Here is an 18,215-nt window from a genome sequence, read left to right on the forward strand (position 1 = left end):
GGGGGAAGGGAAAACTGCTGTGCGGAATGTAACAAAAGCAAAAAGAATAATCAGAAAGAAGCTACCGACAAAATCAACACAAAATCTACATCAAAGCTCTGCAGAATTCCATCAATTCTATGCTCATTTATTTCGATTTCCAACAGCCAAGTATTTGAATTTTTATGTATTCCTCCGACTTTCTTGTAAAAATGTTGATCAAAATTCATAACAGCATATTTAAGTTTGATGTTGTCAATGGATTCTCTCTATAATTTCTGTATTTTTCTCAGTTTACATGTTTAGCTTTGAAGCCATTTCGAAGGAATTATAACTAACGATCGAATCGAGACTCGCAACGCTTGATAAACGAAGTCAGATTACTTCACAATTGGCACAAACACGTGCCTGGAACGCCCGCAAATTTCGTGACAAACAAGTTGGCACGCCCGGTGGGACCAAATGCCTCCAAAGTGTACGAAGAAGAATGAGGGAATTCCTCCATCACAGGGGAAAGTTCATCGCTCACAGGAAGAAGAAACTGATGCAGAAGGAAGAACTGTTGAAAGACTTGTTCACTAGTTCGGGGAGGAGACAATGAAGGAAGGAATTACTATTTCTGGTGGTGATGGACCTTCACTGAACTTTATGTTGGCCATAGAAAAAAATATTCGCTGTGATCTCAGAAAAAGGAGAGGCTGTTACACCAGAACATGTTGAACTCCAAGAAACTGACGTTAAATTGCTAAAAGATCAAGGCCAAGGATCAGGGGTTTCTCAAGCAGGTGAAAATCGCCGCTTGGGGGAAACACGAATTCCTGAATCTGCCAGGGGAGGGAGATATACTCCTCCGCACAAAAGGGATGAAGAATTGGGGTTGAAATTCCAAAACTGCAGCAACATCAAACAAATGGCTGGTAATGTCTTCTCTGTGACGTCTCCTAACTTACATCCAGGGATGTATGTTGATGGCGGAATGTGTGGATATTCAGCGCCAGGTTTGGGGAATAACACTCGGGGGGCAACCTATCCCCCTCACCATTTAAGACAAACTCCAGCGTTGGATTTTGAGATGGTACGTGATGTGATTCAAGAGTTGTATGGCCCAGGAATAAGGCCAATCAACCGACCAGAATTCCATAAGCCGTATCCTGATACTGTGGATCATGACAACCCTTATCCAAGAGGATACCGCATTCCAGACTTCACGTTGTACTCCGGGGAAGACGGTCAGTCCACCGTGGAACATGTGGCCAGGTTTACAATTCAGTGTGGGGAATCGGAAAATTTGGAGAACTTTTCTAATTACAAGTTACGTTTGTTCCCCAATTCCCTAACCAGTACTACTTTCACATGGTATGCAACACTACCTCGAAACTCTATTATGACTTGGCACGATATGGAACGTCAATTCCATACGCAATTCTTCCGGACAGTACCTGAGATTAGTATAGCGGAACTGTCAAGGGTGGTCCAAAACCTGGGGGAATCTGCCGATGATTTCATTTGTAAGTTCAAGAAGGTGAGGAGCAGATGCCGAGTTTTTCTCCCTGAATCAGAATACGTGAAGATGGCACAGCGAGGACTCAATTTTGAACTTAGAAAGAAGTTCCAAGGGATGGAATTCCGTGATTTTTATGAACTTGCTGCCAAGGTATCAGAGTATGAGGAATTGTTACGAGAGGTGAGTCATAAAAGAAAGTCTATAGTGGGCTCTTATTTCCAGGAAGTGGAGGAAGTTGCATTGGCAGAAGTAGCAAACTTCGGATCACGGATTGTCCCTTTCTTGAAACGCAAAAGTGAAGAACTTTCCAAGAAAAACATTCCTCAAGTGCAAACACCCTATACTTTTGATGCATCAAAGACGGAGGAAATTTTCGATCACTTGGTGAAGGAGAAGTTTATAACATTCCCCTCAGACCACAAGCTGCCCACTAGGGAGGAATTGAAAGGAAGAGATTACTGTAAGTACCACAATTCCTTCAACCATAATACTAATGCTTGTTGGGCTTTCAAGAATGTCTTGCAGGAAAGAATCAACAAGGGTATCCTGAAATTCCCCGAGAAAAAAGAAGCAATAATAGTGGATGAAGATCATTTTCCCCCGATAGCCAATGTGAACATGAGCAGTACTGATTTGCGCTTCTTGATCAATGAGAGGAGAAGGAGTGGAAACAGGGACATGTCCATTAGGCCAGGAATTTCTATAAAAAAGTGTTGGGTGCCTCGAAATATGATGTTTGAGGTTAGGGAGAAGAAAACAGAAACTTTTCATGGGAAAGATCGCTATTACATTGGGGAGGATCTGCATTATACTGGAAGAAATATGAAGTATGGCAGGGAATCCATGGCCAAAAGGCCCGAAGAACCAGTACTTCAGAAGGAGCCCATATTCTTGGTCGATGAATAACGAGAGAAGAAGTGGCCAGCAGTCATTTCATAAAATAATACAGAGGCCATTTCTTCTGAGCACCGATAAAAAATATGAGAGGAAGTCCCGCTTTGTTGTTCCTCCCAGAGCAATCCCTGATGGTGTATGGAGGCGAGTAGAACATCCAAAATTCCCAAAGCCTCTTTCTAGAACCCAAAAACGACGTTTGTTGAGAGAAAAAGCTGCTGAACGTAGGTCTGGGGTAGAGGAGTCATTTAAAGAGAAGAAAAAATTTGGGAGGAAGGCTACTGAAGATAATGAGGAGGAAGATGATGATCTATTATCGGAGGAAGACAGTGAACCAGTCAAGAAGGCTACCTTCAAAGTGGGGCAGATTCTGATTTCTTTTGAATGTGCAACTGGCTCGTTAATGTTGCCAGAGGAGTTTAAACGCAAAAGGACATTTGAATCCAATGTATTCACTGGAAATCAAATTGGTGCATAATCCGTTCAATCCGATATTTTGAATGAAAGCGTCGGTGTTTTTGTCGATGAAGAGAAAAGAGTGTTGATGAAGCGACCCACCAACGAAATAACTAGGCATATCAAACCACTCTATATTGTAGCGCATGTGAATGGAATGCCGTTGTCTAGAGTGCTGATAGATAATGGGTCTGCTGTGAATATTTTGCCTTACAAAATCCTTCAGAAATTGGGGAAGAATGTGGAGGACTTAATTCCTACTGAAGTCGCTGTGGCAGCCTTTACCAGGGAGTCTACAAAAACTCTTGGAGTGTTGCCAGCAAACATCACTGTAGGGTCCCGATCTTCGTTGTCAGCCTTTTTTGTGGTAAATTCCAGTGCTAGTTTCCACGCTTTGTTAGGAAGGGATTGGATTCACACAAATCATTGTGTACCATCATCCATGCACCAGTTATTGTTGATGTGGAAAGGAGATGAAGTGGAAGTGGTACAGGCTGATTCACAGCCGTATCAATCTAATTCCAACGCAGTTGAGGCTAGATATTATGATGGAGCCTTCGGACCTATCAGAATTCGTGATTACAATGTGAATGGACAGCAAGGAGCAGTCTACATGGACACCAAGAAAGTAAGGGAAACAGTTGAAAAAATTCTCAAACCCACAGCCATGGTCTCTCCTAGACCCATGGTGCGACCTATTATCGAGGAGGTCGATGATTAAATTCACTAAGGAAGAGATGGAAGTGGCTGCAACTTCCAAGTGGAAAGCCACATTGCAACAGCTGGTGAATGAAGTACAATCTCAGGAGTTGTGGGATATCGATGAAGCTAAAGTAATATTTGAGGAGGAATGTGGAGGTAGCAAGGAAGAAGAGTTACAAATAGAGGATTTAATTTTAGCTCCGGCTCAGATGAAAGATCGACAGCCGGAGACAGATGTTTTATAAAGATGGAATAGATGAGAAGTATTGTACAAAGTAGGCTGGATAGCCACTTTGGCTAATTTTGAGATATTGACTCATAGAAAGTTTCTGTAATATGCGAGGAATAGGCTTTTAAGCCATTCCCCGCTGAACTTGTTTGCAAATAGTGATGGAGGATTGTGAATAAATAAAATCATTGCTCATGAAATCCGATGTAGTTGATGTATTTTGAGAGGAATATTTGCTGTGTTGGTTGGCCAAATTGATGAAAAAGTGAGGTTCGTTTATGGCATATCTCGAAACCTTGCGGAGTATTGTTAGAAAAATGTTGTTAAACAGTTGGTTGGTAACATGCAGTGTTGACCCGCCATGTTTGCATCAATGTTAAAGAAAACATGCTTTTTGCCGTTTGTTTAGTTTTAGAAAATTTTGGCAGAGTTTCCCTTGTAAATGTGAAATGCCAAAATCCAAATTGATGAAAACAAATCTCAAGCAGCATGTGTATGGTAATAACAACATGTTTCCCAAATAAAGTTTGGCTTTCGAGCCACTTTCCAGAGTTACAAATCAGAAGGACATCCGCCAAATTATGGCAAACAAAAAGACAACAGAAATCAGAATAAAAATGAGAATCATCTCGAGTCTGTGCAAAGGTAATAACAGCAAAAGCTCAAGGATTATCCAATCTGAACAAATCCCTCCCATTTGGAATGACAATATGTTCGAACTTGTTCAGCATCCTTCAGTGTGTATTCCCATTGTTGGTCATGAAGCTTCCAAGCTGTATCAATGGTTCTGAACACGTGGACATAGAATCTTGGAAAGCTGAAATAGGGGAATGACTATAGGAAAATCAAGACTTGAATTGAATGTTGGAATCTTCAGCAGAATTTGGGACAAAGATGGTCTTAGCAGCCAAAGGAATATCAGAGTTGGCTCGATGGATTTGCGCTAGGAAACGGAGGATCACTAACCATTCCTGCAAGTAAAGAAAAATAAATTAATACACTTGTGTAAAGTGGCCAAGAGATCATCCTCAGTTGACAACCAAGTAATGGTTTTTGAACAAGTGACATCAAACAAACAAGATATTGGTTCTCTTTTCAGTGAAGTTGAGATCAAGGCAAGTAGATACCTTGTATACTTGAATGAAGGTACGTGAAAATAAATGCAGACAAGTTTTCCAGACTAAAACAAAAAGCATAAGGCACAATTATGATCACATAAAATGGCCAACAAAGGTCGTGGAAGATCGAAAGCTCAGACAATGTGTCAAACACCTTGAGTGCATGATCAAGAAAGCAGGTGAAGTCCTTAAGCATTTGTGTCATGAAGAAGTAGAAAAAATGTAGAAATATACATGCTCTTTTGAGATGATACGGCTGGATGCAAATGACTTTGAGGGTGTCAATTTAATTGAAAGTTGAATGGTGTCCAGGTCACTCCACAATCCGGTAGCAAATTGCGAATAATCGATAACTGGTAAGTGAGAATACAATGAAGGAATCAAAGTTTGTTTATGTGAAGGCGAAATTTTGAGGATTGATGTGGGTTTGGGCTCGTCTATTTGAAGGAGGAATGAAAAGAGTAGAAAATAAGAATTCACGTTAAGGGTTGTTACTGGACAAATTCTGAAGGATGCTGTGATATAGAATGTGGTCTTCATATCAAGTTTTGAATATGGGCCCCAAGTTTTGAATATGGGCCAAAGTGGGCTAAAGATATAATTAGCCAAATTGGCCCATAGGCCAAATTGGCTACGTGGGGCAATTGTTGTACCTAATATTTCAAAAGCTCAAAACAAATTCAACAGATGAAAGCCAATTGTTATGTCCAGAACTCAAAGAAGCCCAAAATTCGGCCCAAGTGAAATTGCAGTTGGCCCAATGAATCAACGTAATATTAGTTGCTGCCAGTGCCCGACGTGGAAGAACGTGGAGTGATGGGGGAAGGGAAAACTGCTGTGCGGAATGTAACAAAAGCAAAAAGAATAATCAGAAAGAAGCTACCGACAAAATCAACACAAAAATCTACGGCAAAGCTCTGCAGAATTCCATCAATTCTATGCTCATTTATTTCGATTTCCAACAGCCAAGTATTTGAATTTTTATGTATTCCTCCGACTTTCTTGTAAAAATGTTGATCAAAATTCATAACAGCATATTTAAGTTTGACGTTGTCAATGGATTCTCTCTATAATTTCTGTATTTTTCTCAGTTTACATGTTTAGCTTTGAAGCCATTTCGAAGGAATTATAACTAACGATCGAATCGAGACTCACAACGCTTGATAAACGAAGTCAGATTATTTCACAATTGGCACAAACACGTGCCTGGTACGCCCGCAAATTTCGTGACAAACACTATTATATCTAATCCACTTGAAAAATTCAAAAATTATATATTATCTCTACAAATCATATGTTTAATATAATCACATTATATTTATCTAAATAATAATTAAAAACTATAACAAAGTTTTATAAATCAACTTAATTTATTAATTATCATAATTTATATATGTAAAGTCTTCGCATGTGTGTAATTCGTTAGTATATATATTATAAAAAATATTCCCAACACAAAAAATGATTTGGTCTGAGTTAATCTCCCCAACATCTAATTACATATGTAACCCAGAAAATTGGCATTTATTTCCTATTGTTCTTGGGCAAAATGGTCAAAAAATAATTGCAAGAGTAGTCGAAGAAAATTATCTTCAAAATCAAAATCAAAATCATCAAATACTATAGCAAAATTTTATTATTCAACTCCAAGTGCAATTTCTAATTTCAAAACAAGAGAAACCGAAAGCTTCAAATTCGAAATCAGAAAAACGAGCTCCATTTTCACTTTGTTCTTTTATTAGTTCTTAGCATTTCGATTCCCGTACGTTATGTTTTTATTGTTTTTTTCTTCCAATTTTTTAATGACATATTTTTTGGTTCGCAACAATTGTCACTCTATTTTTCTGTCCTCACGATGTTGTGTTCTGTCTAAAGATTATATCATTTTTATTTTCTAACTTTATTAAAATGCTAGATTATTAAGTGAAGTTAATAAAAAAAAAATTGAAAGCATATGAATATCGTAGTGTTAGATTTGATAATTGGTGACTTGGAAATGTCTGTTTCATCGCATTCGTAATTTGGGTTTTGTTAGAATTTGATATTCTTCGATTTAGTTTGATTCTCTGTAAAATTGGTAACTTTTTAATGTATTATTGTTATACCTTGAAAAACTTTATATTCATTTTGTTATTGAGTGCCAGCTTTTTGTGGTAATCATTTTACACATGTATCGCGTATACATCTTCGGCTCATACTCATGTACCATTACGCATACGACTTATCCAGCCCAGGCATTAGAGTTTTTACCTTCCTAGGATTAGAATTCAATACCTCCTAGACTTATATAGATCTTGGCAGCAATCCTGATACTAGTTGAGGTACCAGGATTAGAACAAAGAAGCTTTTTGCTTTTTGCGGTTATTTAAGTTTTGCCGTTCTTTTTGCAGGAAGGTTGTGTTTGCTCATTGAAGAACTTGCAGAGCTCCTTGCTAATTAAGAGTTCATGTATATGCTGAAAGTTAAACGTGGAGAAATTTGAAGTTCTGCCTCTTTTTGATAATCCACAATGAAAGAAATTAAATTCCTTGATATATTTTCCGTTTTAATATCTTTAATATTTTACCTTTTTAGACATGAGAAAATAATTATATGATCTCTTGTAGATTTGGAATATGATATGAGACTCATAATATCTTTAATATATGGAATCTCAATATCTTTAAGATAGGAGATCTTTATTCCTTAAGAAGTTTTTTCCTAATAAAACTCTTGGGTGTGTTTTCTAATAGGGAGAACGTGCAAAGAGAATTAAGAGAGAGACGAAGAAGTTCGAAGAGTTTTCGAGAAAGAAGTCATCTCGTACTACTGTTTTGAGTGTTGCCGATAAGTGCTTACATCCGATGACGACAACACCTTAATCATTGTGTTGATTAGTGTGTTGATTTTTGAAGACTTTTTACTTCTCGGTTGATGCATCCCTTGTATACTGGTGATACGGTTTGTTAGAGGTTTAGGATGCAATTTGTTACTCGCCTTTATAAGGGAGTTGTTTTATTCTTTCACTAGTATTGGTTTTTGTAAACTTACAAGTTTTTCTAGTGAATTATTTTCCCCTGAGGCACCGCACAAGTATTGTATACTTGTGCATAATTTATATCTTGTCTCTCGTATTATTATCATTACTCCAGCTACGTGTAGGTGTGTTAAAATTATGATTTCCGCTGCAAGTTGTCGTGGGTGTTACAACACTTACGCACAACACCTATATTCTGAAACACACAACACTCACCCTCAACTCACACATACACTGTGGAAACAGAACTTTCATTTGGTATCAGAGCTTCCACTTGACGCTACTAAGTGAGATCCTATTTCGTTTTGTTTTTAGAGTGAAAAGGAATTATGGAAGGATCGACAAATATTGTTTTTAGGCCTCCCGTGTTGGATGGATCAAACTATGCATTGTGGAAAGTAAAGATGAGGGTTTTTATTAAATCCATTGAAGAAAGAGCTTGGCAACGTGTACTTGATGGTTGGAGTCCACCAAAACTTGAGGATGCTGATGGAGACACACGGCTCAAACCTGAAAGTACATGGACTGTCGATGAAGTGCAAACTTCAAACTTTAATTCCAAGGCTCTCAATGCTATATTTTCATCTGTTGACACAAGGATGTTTAATTTAATCACCAATTGTGTATGCGCCAAAGATGCTTGGGAGATACTCCAGAAGCACTGTGAAGGATCCGCAAGTGTGCGTAAAACTAGGCTAAGGATGGTGACATCAAAGTTCGAAAGTTTGAGAATGGAGGACAAGGAGTCTATTCTTGAGTATGACTGCCGGTTGAGACAACTCTCAAATGAATCACATGGTCTAGGAGATCCCATACCAAATGAAAGATTGGTAAACAAGGTTCTAAGATCTCTTCCTGAGAGATTCAATGTCAAAGTTTGCGCTATTGAAGAATCTAAAGACACTTCAACGATCAACCTGGATGAATTAATGAGTTCTCTCAGAACTTTTGAGATGAATCTTGATTTACAAAGGAAGGATAAAGGGAAGACAATAGCCTTTGAAGCCTTGACCGAATCTTATGATGAAATCCTTCAAATATCTAAAGAGGTGGATAAGTCTGATTTAGGAGAAGAATCGATCTCTCTGTTTACTAAGAAATTTGGTGATTACTTGAAGACTATGAGAGAAAAGAAGAAAATTGTACAAAAATCTGAGTTGCCCAATAACACCACTTTTGAAAAAACTCAAAAGTTTACTCCTATGAAAGGACAATTTCGACCAAAAAACGAATTGCAAATCCAATCAAATGTCAGAAATCTGGATTCAGTGCAATGTAGAGAGTGTTCGGGATATGGACATTATGCCAATGAGTGTGCCAATCGACTTCGAAGAAACAAAGGTATGACTGTCACTTTGAGTGATGAAGAGTCTGATGACGACCAAGAATAAAATGAATCTGAAAAACACATATCGTTGTCTGCTGTGATCAAGGAGAAACGCTTAATGCAAATCAATCCTCTGGGTGTTGCCACAGGTGTTGCAAGACCTGGTCGCAACATCTCTTCAAATTCTTTATGTTTTAATTCTACAACACTTGGTGAATCAAGTCAGTCTGAAACCCAAGAAGTAGATGATGATGAAATTACCCTGGAAAGTGTGCAGACAATGTATGAGGAATTGTATGAAGACTGGATCAAAATAAACAAAGTGAATACAATTCTCTCCAAAGAGAACACTGAGTTGAAGTCTCAAGTACCACGACTTGAAGTAATCTTGAGCAAGAAAGATCTGGAGTTATGCAAAGTCAAGGAGGAGCTTGAAAAAGCAACTCAAATTCTTGCTAAGCTTAATTCAAGTACATCTAAACTTGATTCATTTCTGATGAATGGAAAGAATGACAAAACTGGACTTGGTTATTCAAATAACCTGTTTGAAATCGGACAATCATCCAATACTGAAAGAAATCCAACTGTCTTTGTCAAGGAAAAGGCTGAAACTCCGAATGTTCCACACATTGGTAAAGGTGCTCCATCAAAGAGGCAATTATCTACCAAGAAGTCCAAGTCTAGGAAACGTCACTTAATCTGTCACTACTGTTTTAGACCTGGTCACATCAAACCCTACTGTTTTAAACTTAGAGATGACTACAAAAGATGGGAATCTAAACAGGTGTTGCCACAGGTGTTGTACAACACTCGGCGCAACACTGCCAACAGGAAACCATCGGTAAAAAAAGTTTGGGTACCCATGGCTAATATTCAATGTTCTGTTATCTATACTTCGTTAAAGACTAACATTGCAGGAATATGGTACTTTGACAGTGGCTGCTCACGCCACATGACAGGTTCTAAGGACCATTTGATAGACTATGTTGAACTACGGAATGGTCATGTGACATATGGAGGATGTGCAAAAGGAAAAATTGCTGGCAAAGGAACCTTGAATGTCGATGGATTGCCTAGTCTACACAATGTGCTTTATGTCGAAGGTCTTAACTCAAACTTAATAAGCATAAGTCAACTTTGTGATGATGGTTTATATGTTAAGTTTGATAAAGACAATTGTGAAGTTTTTGATAATACTAATACTTGTATTTTGACAGGTACAAGGTCTGCTGACAATTGCTATCAACTTGGGGAAGACTTGGTATGCAATCATTCAAAGGTGACTGAATTAAATTTGTGGCATCAAAAATTGGGTCATGCAAACTTCAAGACACTAAAGAATCTTGGTAAGTACGATGCTGTGAGAGGTATGCCTAATTTATCCTCTGGAATTCCTTATGTTTGTGGTGCATGTCAAAAGGGTAAGCAAACACGTGTTCCTCATAAAGTGTTACAACATTTTGGGACAACACGGTGTCTTGAACTGTTGCACATGGATCTTATGGGTCCAATGGAAGTGGAAAGCCTTGGAGGTAAGAAGTATTTATGTGTTTGTGTGGATGATTTCTCTCGCTTTACATGGGTAAGATTTCTTAAAGAAAAATCCGATACATTTGATGTTTTTAAGAAATTACATGCTAAGATTACTAATCTACATAATCTGAGGGTTGGTAAGATAAGGACCGATCATGGTAAAGAATTTGAAAACTCACACTTTATATCATTCTGTGAAAAGAGAGGGATAACTCATGAATTTTCGGCCCCTAAGACTCCTCAACAAAATGAAATATCCGAAATGAAGAATAGGACACTGCAAGAAATGGCTAGGGTCATGCTTATAAGTTCAAAGAATATTTCAAAAAGATTTTGGGCCGAGGCCTTAAACACAGCATGTCATATTTCAAATCGTGTGTACTTAAGGAGTGGTTCTACTGTGACATCCTATGAAATCATCATGGGAAAGAGGCCGAACCTGAAGTATTTTCATGTTTTTGGGTGTGTATGTTATGTTTTGAATGATCGAGACCATCTTGCAAAGTTTGATTCTAAAAGTGACAAATGTTTATTCCTTGGTTATTCATCCAATAGTCGTGCATATCACATGTACAATCTTAGAACAAGGATGACTATGGAATCTATTAACGTTGTTTTTTATGATCTTGCAGATCTGACGGGAAAAACAATCGAGGATGATATTGATGGGCTGCTGAACGTAAGTGAGACACTGCCTAACACAGATGTTGCACCCGGTGTTGTAACACCTGAGACAACACCTGAACTGGCAGAATCAAATAAAGAGCCAGGAGAGTATACTGAAAATGATGATGGTGTAACCGATGAAGGGATTGACTTTCCCATCAAGATTCAGAAAAATCATCCTTCATCCCAGATCATTGGAGAGACATTTGAAGGAATGCAAACTAGAAGAAAAGAGAAAATAGATTATCGAAAAATGATTGGTCTAGTATGCATGACGTCCGTCTACTCTCAGGTAAGCTATTATTGTTTTGTTTCCCTAATTGAACCCAAAAATGTTAATGAAGCTTTAAAAGATGAATTCTGGGTCAATGCTATGCATGAGGAACTTGAACAATTTGTTAGGAATGATGTGTGGGATTTGGTACCTAGACCCGATAATGTGAATGTTATTGGAACCAAATGGATCTTTAAAAACAAAACTGATGAATCTGGAATTGTTGTGAGAAATAAAGCTAGGCTAGTGGCTCAAGGGTATACTCAAATTGAAGGGATTGATTTTGATGAGACATTTGCCCCTGTTGCTCGAATTGAATCAGTCCGACTGTTACTTGCTATTGCTTGTCACATGGACATAAAATTATATCAAATGGATGTGAAAAGTGCATTTTTGAATGATATTTTGAAAGAAGAAGCGTATGTAAGCCAACCTAAAGGATTTGAAGATCCACACCACCTGAACCATGTCTACAAGTTGAAGAAGGCACTGTATGGGCTTAAACAGGCTCCACGGGCATGGTTTGGTAAGCTTACGGAATATCTGCTTGACTTGGGCTTCAAACGAGGTGAGGTTGATAAAACCTTTTTTATTAAAAAGTCAAAGCATGATATACTTGTGTGTCAAATTTATGTGGATGACATAATTTTTGGTGCTTGTTCTCAAAAGCATGTTACTGATTTTGTTAATTGTATGTCTACCACATTTGAAATGAGCATGGTAGGGGAATTGAGTTTCTTTCTTGGCTTACAAATTAAACAAATGCATGATGGTATCTTTCTATGTCAATCTAAGTATGGCAAGAATGTGGTAAAGAAATTTGCTGCCGAGAACACTAAACACTTGAAAACTCCAATGGGGTCGACTGAAAAATTGTCCAAAGACGATGTTGCCACCGGTGTTGACAACACCCAGTATCGCAGCATCATAGGCAGTCTCCTTTACTTGAGTGCAAGTCGTCCCGACATTATGTTTAGTGTATGTTTGTGTGTCAGGTACCAGGCTGATCCTAAAGTCACTCATTGGAAAGCTGTTAAAAGAATTTTGCGATATATATCTGGAACAGTTGACTTAGGCTTGTGGTACACCAAATAAACAAACACCAATTTAGTGGGATTTAGCGATGCTGGCTGGGCTGGAAATTTAGATGATAGAAAAAGTACCACTGGTGGATGTTTCTATCTTGGTAACAATTTGGTGTCATGGTATAGTAGAAAGCAAAATTGTGTATCTCTGTCCACTGCTGAATCTGAATATGTTGCAGCCGCGAGCTGCTGTTCACAACTTTTGTGGATGAATCAAATGATTAAAGATTATGGATTCAACAGTGACACCTTAATTGTATACTGTGACAACTCAAGTGCAATTGATATTTCAAAAAACCCAGTACAACACTCTCGAACGAAACACATAGACATTAGACATCATTTTATTCGAGATTTGGTTGAGAAGGGTATAATTCGAATGGAATTTATTAGAACTGAGAACCAACTGGCTGATATCTTTACAAAACCATTGGACTTTGAGAGATTTTCCAATCTTAGGAAGTCTCTCAGCTTGTGTGCACAATGATCACTCACGGATGTTGTCCTCGGTGTTACAACACCCGCGGACAACACCCAGCATGCATGTGCATTTTATTTTTAGGATGCTAGACATATTGCATACATCCTGCTTTGTGTGAAGCCTGTACAAGTGTAGGATACTGAATGGCGTGCTCTCAGTTGTGAATCAAACTTTCCATCAAAATTCTCCAAAGTATGGTGTGTGCTCAATCTAAGTCATAAAGCTGTTGAGGATGATCGTGTACCACATGATCTTGTCCAATGTGGATAATGACTTAGAAAATTCTTGAGCAATATGGTGAAAAATAGAAAAGAGGATAAAACAGAACAAAAAAATGTTTAGAAGAAAATGGAAAAAGCTACCTAGAGGAGTCCAATGAAGACCGTTCTTATAGTGTGGGAGCTAACACTTCTAAGTCAAAATACAGATGGAAAAAGCTACCTAGAGGAGTCCTATGAAGACCGTTCTTCTAGAGTGGGAGCTACCATGTCTGAATTAAACATGTTCAAGAAAGTTTGAGTCCAATCTGTGAGTGTTGCCAAAAGGTGTTGTCAACACCTAAGTACAGACTGATCACTGTTTAATCACATGTGTGTGTATTTCATTTCTTTGATCATATTTTAGGCATAAACTTAGGTCATTCATACTGCTGTTTTGTGAATTCATCATGTCCAGTGGGCTACCAGTTTTTGATTCATGAAATTCGAAGAACACCCTAACCAACGTAATTTTGAAATATCTTGATTGCTAATTCTTTGTGGGGTTAATTCGATCTATTGCTGACTGGTTACTTGAAATAATAATTACACTGGTTCAGAAAAGTTACCTTTGGGTGAGAGGAAAAACTGATTCGGAAAGGTACTGTAGTCGCGGCTTAACAAAATATTACCGTTGGAGAGTAGTGCTTAAATACTTACGGGGGAATCAGGAATAGCTTTACTGTTTACTCTTTCCCTCACATTCTAAAATTATTGTCTACCCTTACTGTTCAGATTTCGCGCAAACCATCTGTGCTCTTCGCAAGTTCTTGTGCTCTTCGAATTGTTTTATGCCTCTTTGCTTCTTTATTTTGCAGATGGCTGGCTTCGATCCTCAAGACATAAGGAGTGAAATGGCTGCGAGTATGGGTGTTGAATCACCAGTCACAACACCCTCCGCCGAAGCAAATATCGAGGGGAAGGAAATTGTGCCTGTACCAGACGAACCAATGCCACTGGAGGTTATCGTCCCTGGGGAACCTGGGAACGAGATCAATGTTGAGAATCCTCCGGATTTCGAAGCTTTGAATAAAGCGTTTCCCCCTGCCCCAATGCGCAGAAGGTCAAAGAGATAAGCAGGGTTCGACCCTGACTTTGTTCCAACCAAGAAACCACGGGCATCTACATCTTCTAATCTTCTGGACACTGATTTCTCATCGGGGGACGACTCCGATGATGCTGATTTTGAGTTGGTGGCTCGTCCTAGACCAACTGCTGCGGGAAAGGTACCCAGTTCCACCTCTGATACTGGAAAGAAAACCCCCGTTCACAATCCACAAAGTTTTGCAAGTGAAGGAACTTCGGATAAGGCTGAAGAAGATGAACAATCCCTAGCCGAGTTCCTAAGTCAACTTAGGGAAGAGAAGGCTACCAAGAAGCAACTGCCTAAGGATGATGAGCCTGATTCAAAAATGATGAAGGAATTCGAGCAAAATCAACCTGGAGCTTCTGAAGATTTCTCTTCAACCTATGCATCTGATTTTGAGTCTGAAGAACAAAATGATGTTGATTCTGAAGATATTGGCTCTGAAGAGAGTGAATCTTTTGAAGATGATGTTGTTCATGCTGCCGGTGTTGAGGAAGATGTTGCCAACACTGAGCAACACACTGACTCTGCTGACTACGATCTGAGTAAGTCCTTCTCTCCTAAATTTTATTCTGAAGATGCCTTGGCGTTGTGGCCGCTGTTTGTTCAGAGAGAGATGATAGAAGAGAAAAATATTGATGTTAATGCTTATAGGAGATACAACCTGATTGAGTTTCTCAAGAACAGAAGGTTGTTGTCCACTGTCACTACAGTTGTGCCCTACTGCCGTCGTGTGGTGCTGGAATTTTATTGCAATCTCTTGAAGAGTGTTGGAGATGAGGACTCCGTGAAGTTTGGAAGCGTGTTTGTGCGTGATCATATTTACAACTTCTCCCCGTCAGTGATCAATCCATTCTACGACACTCCCGATATTGAGGAAGCTGACGAGGATCTTGACTTCCATGCTGTAACCTCCGTGCTGACTGGAGGTGTGATCAAAGTGTTTCCCGACTATCCCAAGAAACTGAGTGCTGCTAATCTCACTTCATTTTACTCTGTTCTACATAAGACTTTCATCTGGAATTGGACGCCGTCGACAAATTCCACCGCTATGACCAGAACACAAGCCCTGGTACTGTTTGATATTGGCACTGGAAGGGCCTTTAATTTTGGGAAGCTGGTCTTCACAACAGCATTGCAATATGCTGAGGGGGACTTCAAGAAGACTAAACTGCCATATCCCTCACTGATCTATGGCATCCTGGAGTCTCAAGGATTCATTCCGGATATAGATGAAGATCACTGCCCTGTTAGAGACTCCCTGAAGATCTCTCCTGCATACTTTAAGGGCAACAGAAAGATTGATTTACCCTGGCTACCTTCTAGTGTTGCTCCGAATGTTAGCAACACTGCTGCTGCAACATCTGAATCTCTGCCTGAGACAACCGTACAACCACCTACAGACGCCCCACCTGATGGCTATGTCACATTGTCCATATCTTACATTCAAGCTCAGATTGCCTATGGTCGGCAACAAATTGAAAATGCAAAACGGACCATTGAGCATTATGAAAGTCAAGTGGCTGACTTTCAACTTTTGTTGGATGTAAGTTTGTTTTCTGGACAAAAAGGGGGAGTGGAAGACACAGCTGGTCCAAGTGGAACAAAAATGGCTGATGGAGCTGACGATAATGCGGCTGGCAGTAGTGAAGAAGAATGACACCTTGGTTTAGTTATTTCCTCCTTTGACTGTAGTTTTTTTAATTAATTATCTGTATTTTCTCTGATGCTTATTTTCTCTGATGTTAACTTCCCCTAATTAATGAACTGTTGTGAATCGAGTGTTGTAACATCTAACATACAACATCTGTTTAATTCAGGGAAGGCTTACCGGTCGAATTTAGGGGGAGTCAACTTAAGTTGGCTGAGTCATTGATCTACTAATTCAGGGGGAGTTTAGCTGTATAATTATGATGAGGTGTTTTGTCCAGAAAGGCAAAAAGGGGGAGATTGAAAGGAATTAAATTCCTTGATATATTTTCCGTTTTAATATCTTTAATATTTTGCCTTTCTAGACATGAGAAAATAATTATATGATCTCTTGTAGATTTGGAATATGATATGAGACTCATAATATCTTTAATATATGGAATCTCAATATCTTTAAGATAGGATATCTTTATTCCTTAAGAAGTTTTTTCCTAATAAAATCTTTGGTGTGTTTTCTAAGAGGGAGAACGTGCAAAGAGAATTAAGAGAGAGACGAAGAAGTTCGAAGAGTTTTCGAGAAAGAAGCCATCTCGTACTACTGTTTTGAGTGTTGCCGAGAAGTGCTTACATCCGATGACGACAACACCTAATCATTGTGTTGATTAGTGTGTTGATTTTTGAAGACTTTTTACTTCTCGGTTGATGCATCCCTTGTATACTGGTGATACGGTTTGTTAGAGGTTTAGGATGCAATTTGTTACTCGCCTTTATAAGGGAGTTGTTTTATTCTTTCACTAGTATTGGTTTTTGTAAACTTACAAGTTTTTCTAGTGAATTATTTTGCCCTGAGGCCACCGCACAAGTATTGTATACTTGTGCATAATTTATATCTTGTCTCTCGTATTATTATCATTATTCCAGCTACGTGTAGGTGTGTTAAAATTATAATTTCCGCTGCAAGTTGTCGTGGGTGTTACAACACTTACGCACAACACCTATATTCTGAAACACACAACACTCACCCTCAACTCACATATACACTGTGGAAACAGAACTTTCACACAACAATCACGTTTTTTATCTTTATGATTTCAGCCATTTCCACAACATGAAGCAAGGATGAAACATATTTCTTTCTAATGGTTGAGGTAGTTACTTGTCCGATTTTGTGAGACTAATTAATTTTTACTAAAATATCATCTTTCATTCAGATATTTAAGTAATTTTTTTTCATATAATTCACTCATAAATACGATATTTAAGTTACTTTATAAATTCGGAAATTTACATATTATCTTTACAAATCATATATTTAATATAATTGTATTATCCATATCTAAATAATAATTAAAAATTATAACAAAATCATATATTTAATATAATTGTATTATCCATATCTAAATAATAATTAAAAATTATAACAAAAAGTTTATGGATTAAATCGATTTAGTAACGATCATGATCATGATTCATATACGTAATAATAATTATTATTTTACACATGCATCTTGTGTGCATTGTTCGCTAGTATTAACAAAATATTAAAATACGCGAGCTGTCAAACAAAATAATTTTGTCTCAAGTTCAGCTCGAAAATAGTTCGAATATGTTTGATCACGAGCCGACTAGGTTCGTTTACAGCTTTTTATACGATTAGAGCTATCAATGAGGGTTGGTCTCATCGAGTTGACCCACCAACAAAATTTAACTGGTTAACTTGGGATTTTCCAACCCATTAAAAGTCAGGCCTCCACGGTCCAGCCTGCACAGGTCGCCAACCCGAGTCGGGTTGAGAATTTTTTTAAAATATAATATATATTTTGTAGTGAAAGTTCTAATTTTTTTAATAAATATTTTTTGACTAACATATAGTAGGAGTGAGAAATTTATTGATGACAATTTTGAGAATTTAAAGGATAAATTTTTCTTTTCGTACCTTTGCAATGCTAAAAAATGA

At 38.2% G+C, this 18,215-nt stretch overlaps 1 protein-coding gene across 1 annotated transcript; it reads left to right on the top strand.

Moving 5' to 3' along the window:
- The first annotated feature begins 8,227 nt into the window (after positions 1 to 8,227).
- LOC140803379 (uncharacterized) lies at positions 8,228 to 9,289 on the top strand. Its single transcript, XM_073159245.1, has one exon. It carries the CDS (start codon positions 8,228 to 8,230, stop codon positions 9,287 to 9,289), a length of 1,062 nt encoding a protein of 353 aa, XP_073015346.1.
- The last annotated feature ends 8,926 nt before the right edge of the window (positions 9,290 to 18,215 follow it).

This window comes from Primulina eburnea, chromosome 1, assembly GCF_022965805.1.
Source record: "Primulina eburnea isolate SZY01 chromosome 1, ASM2296580v1, whole genome shotgun sequence".
Classification (NCBI taxonomy): domain Eukaryota; kingdom Viridiplantae; phylum Streptophyta; class Magnoliopsida; order Lamiales; family Gesneriaceae; genus Primulina; species Primulina eburnea.

Coding starts and splice junctions, on each gene's coding strand:
- LOC140803379 (XM_073159245.1), top strand. CDS start 8,228: ATGGAAGGATCGACAAATATTGTTTTTAGGCCTCCCGTGTTGGATGGA.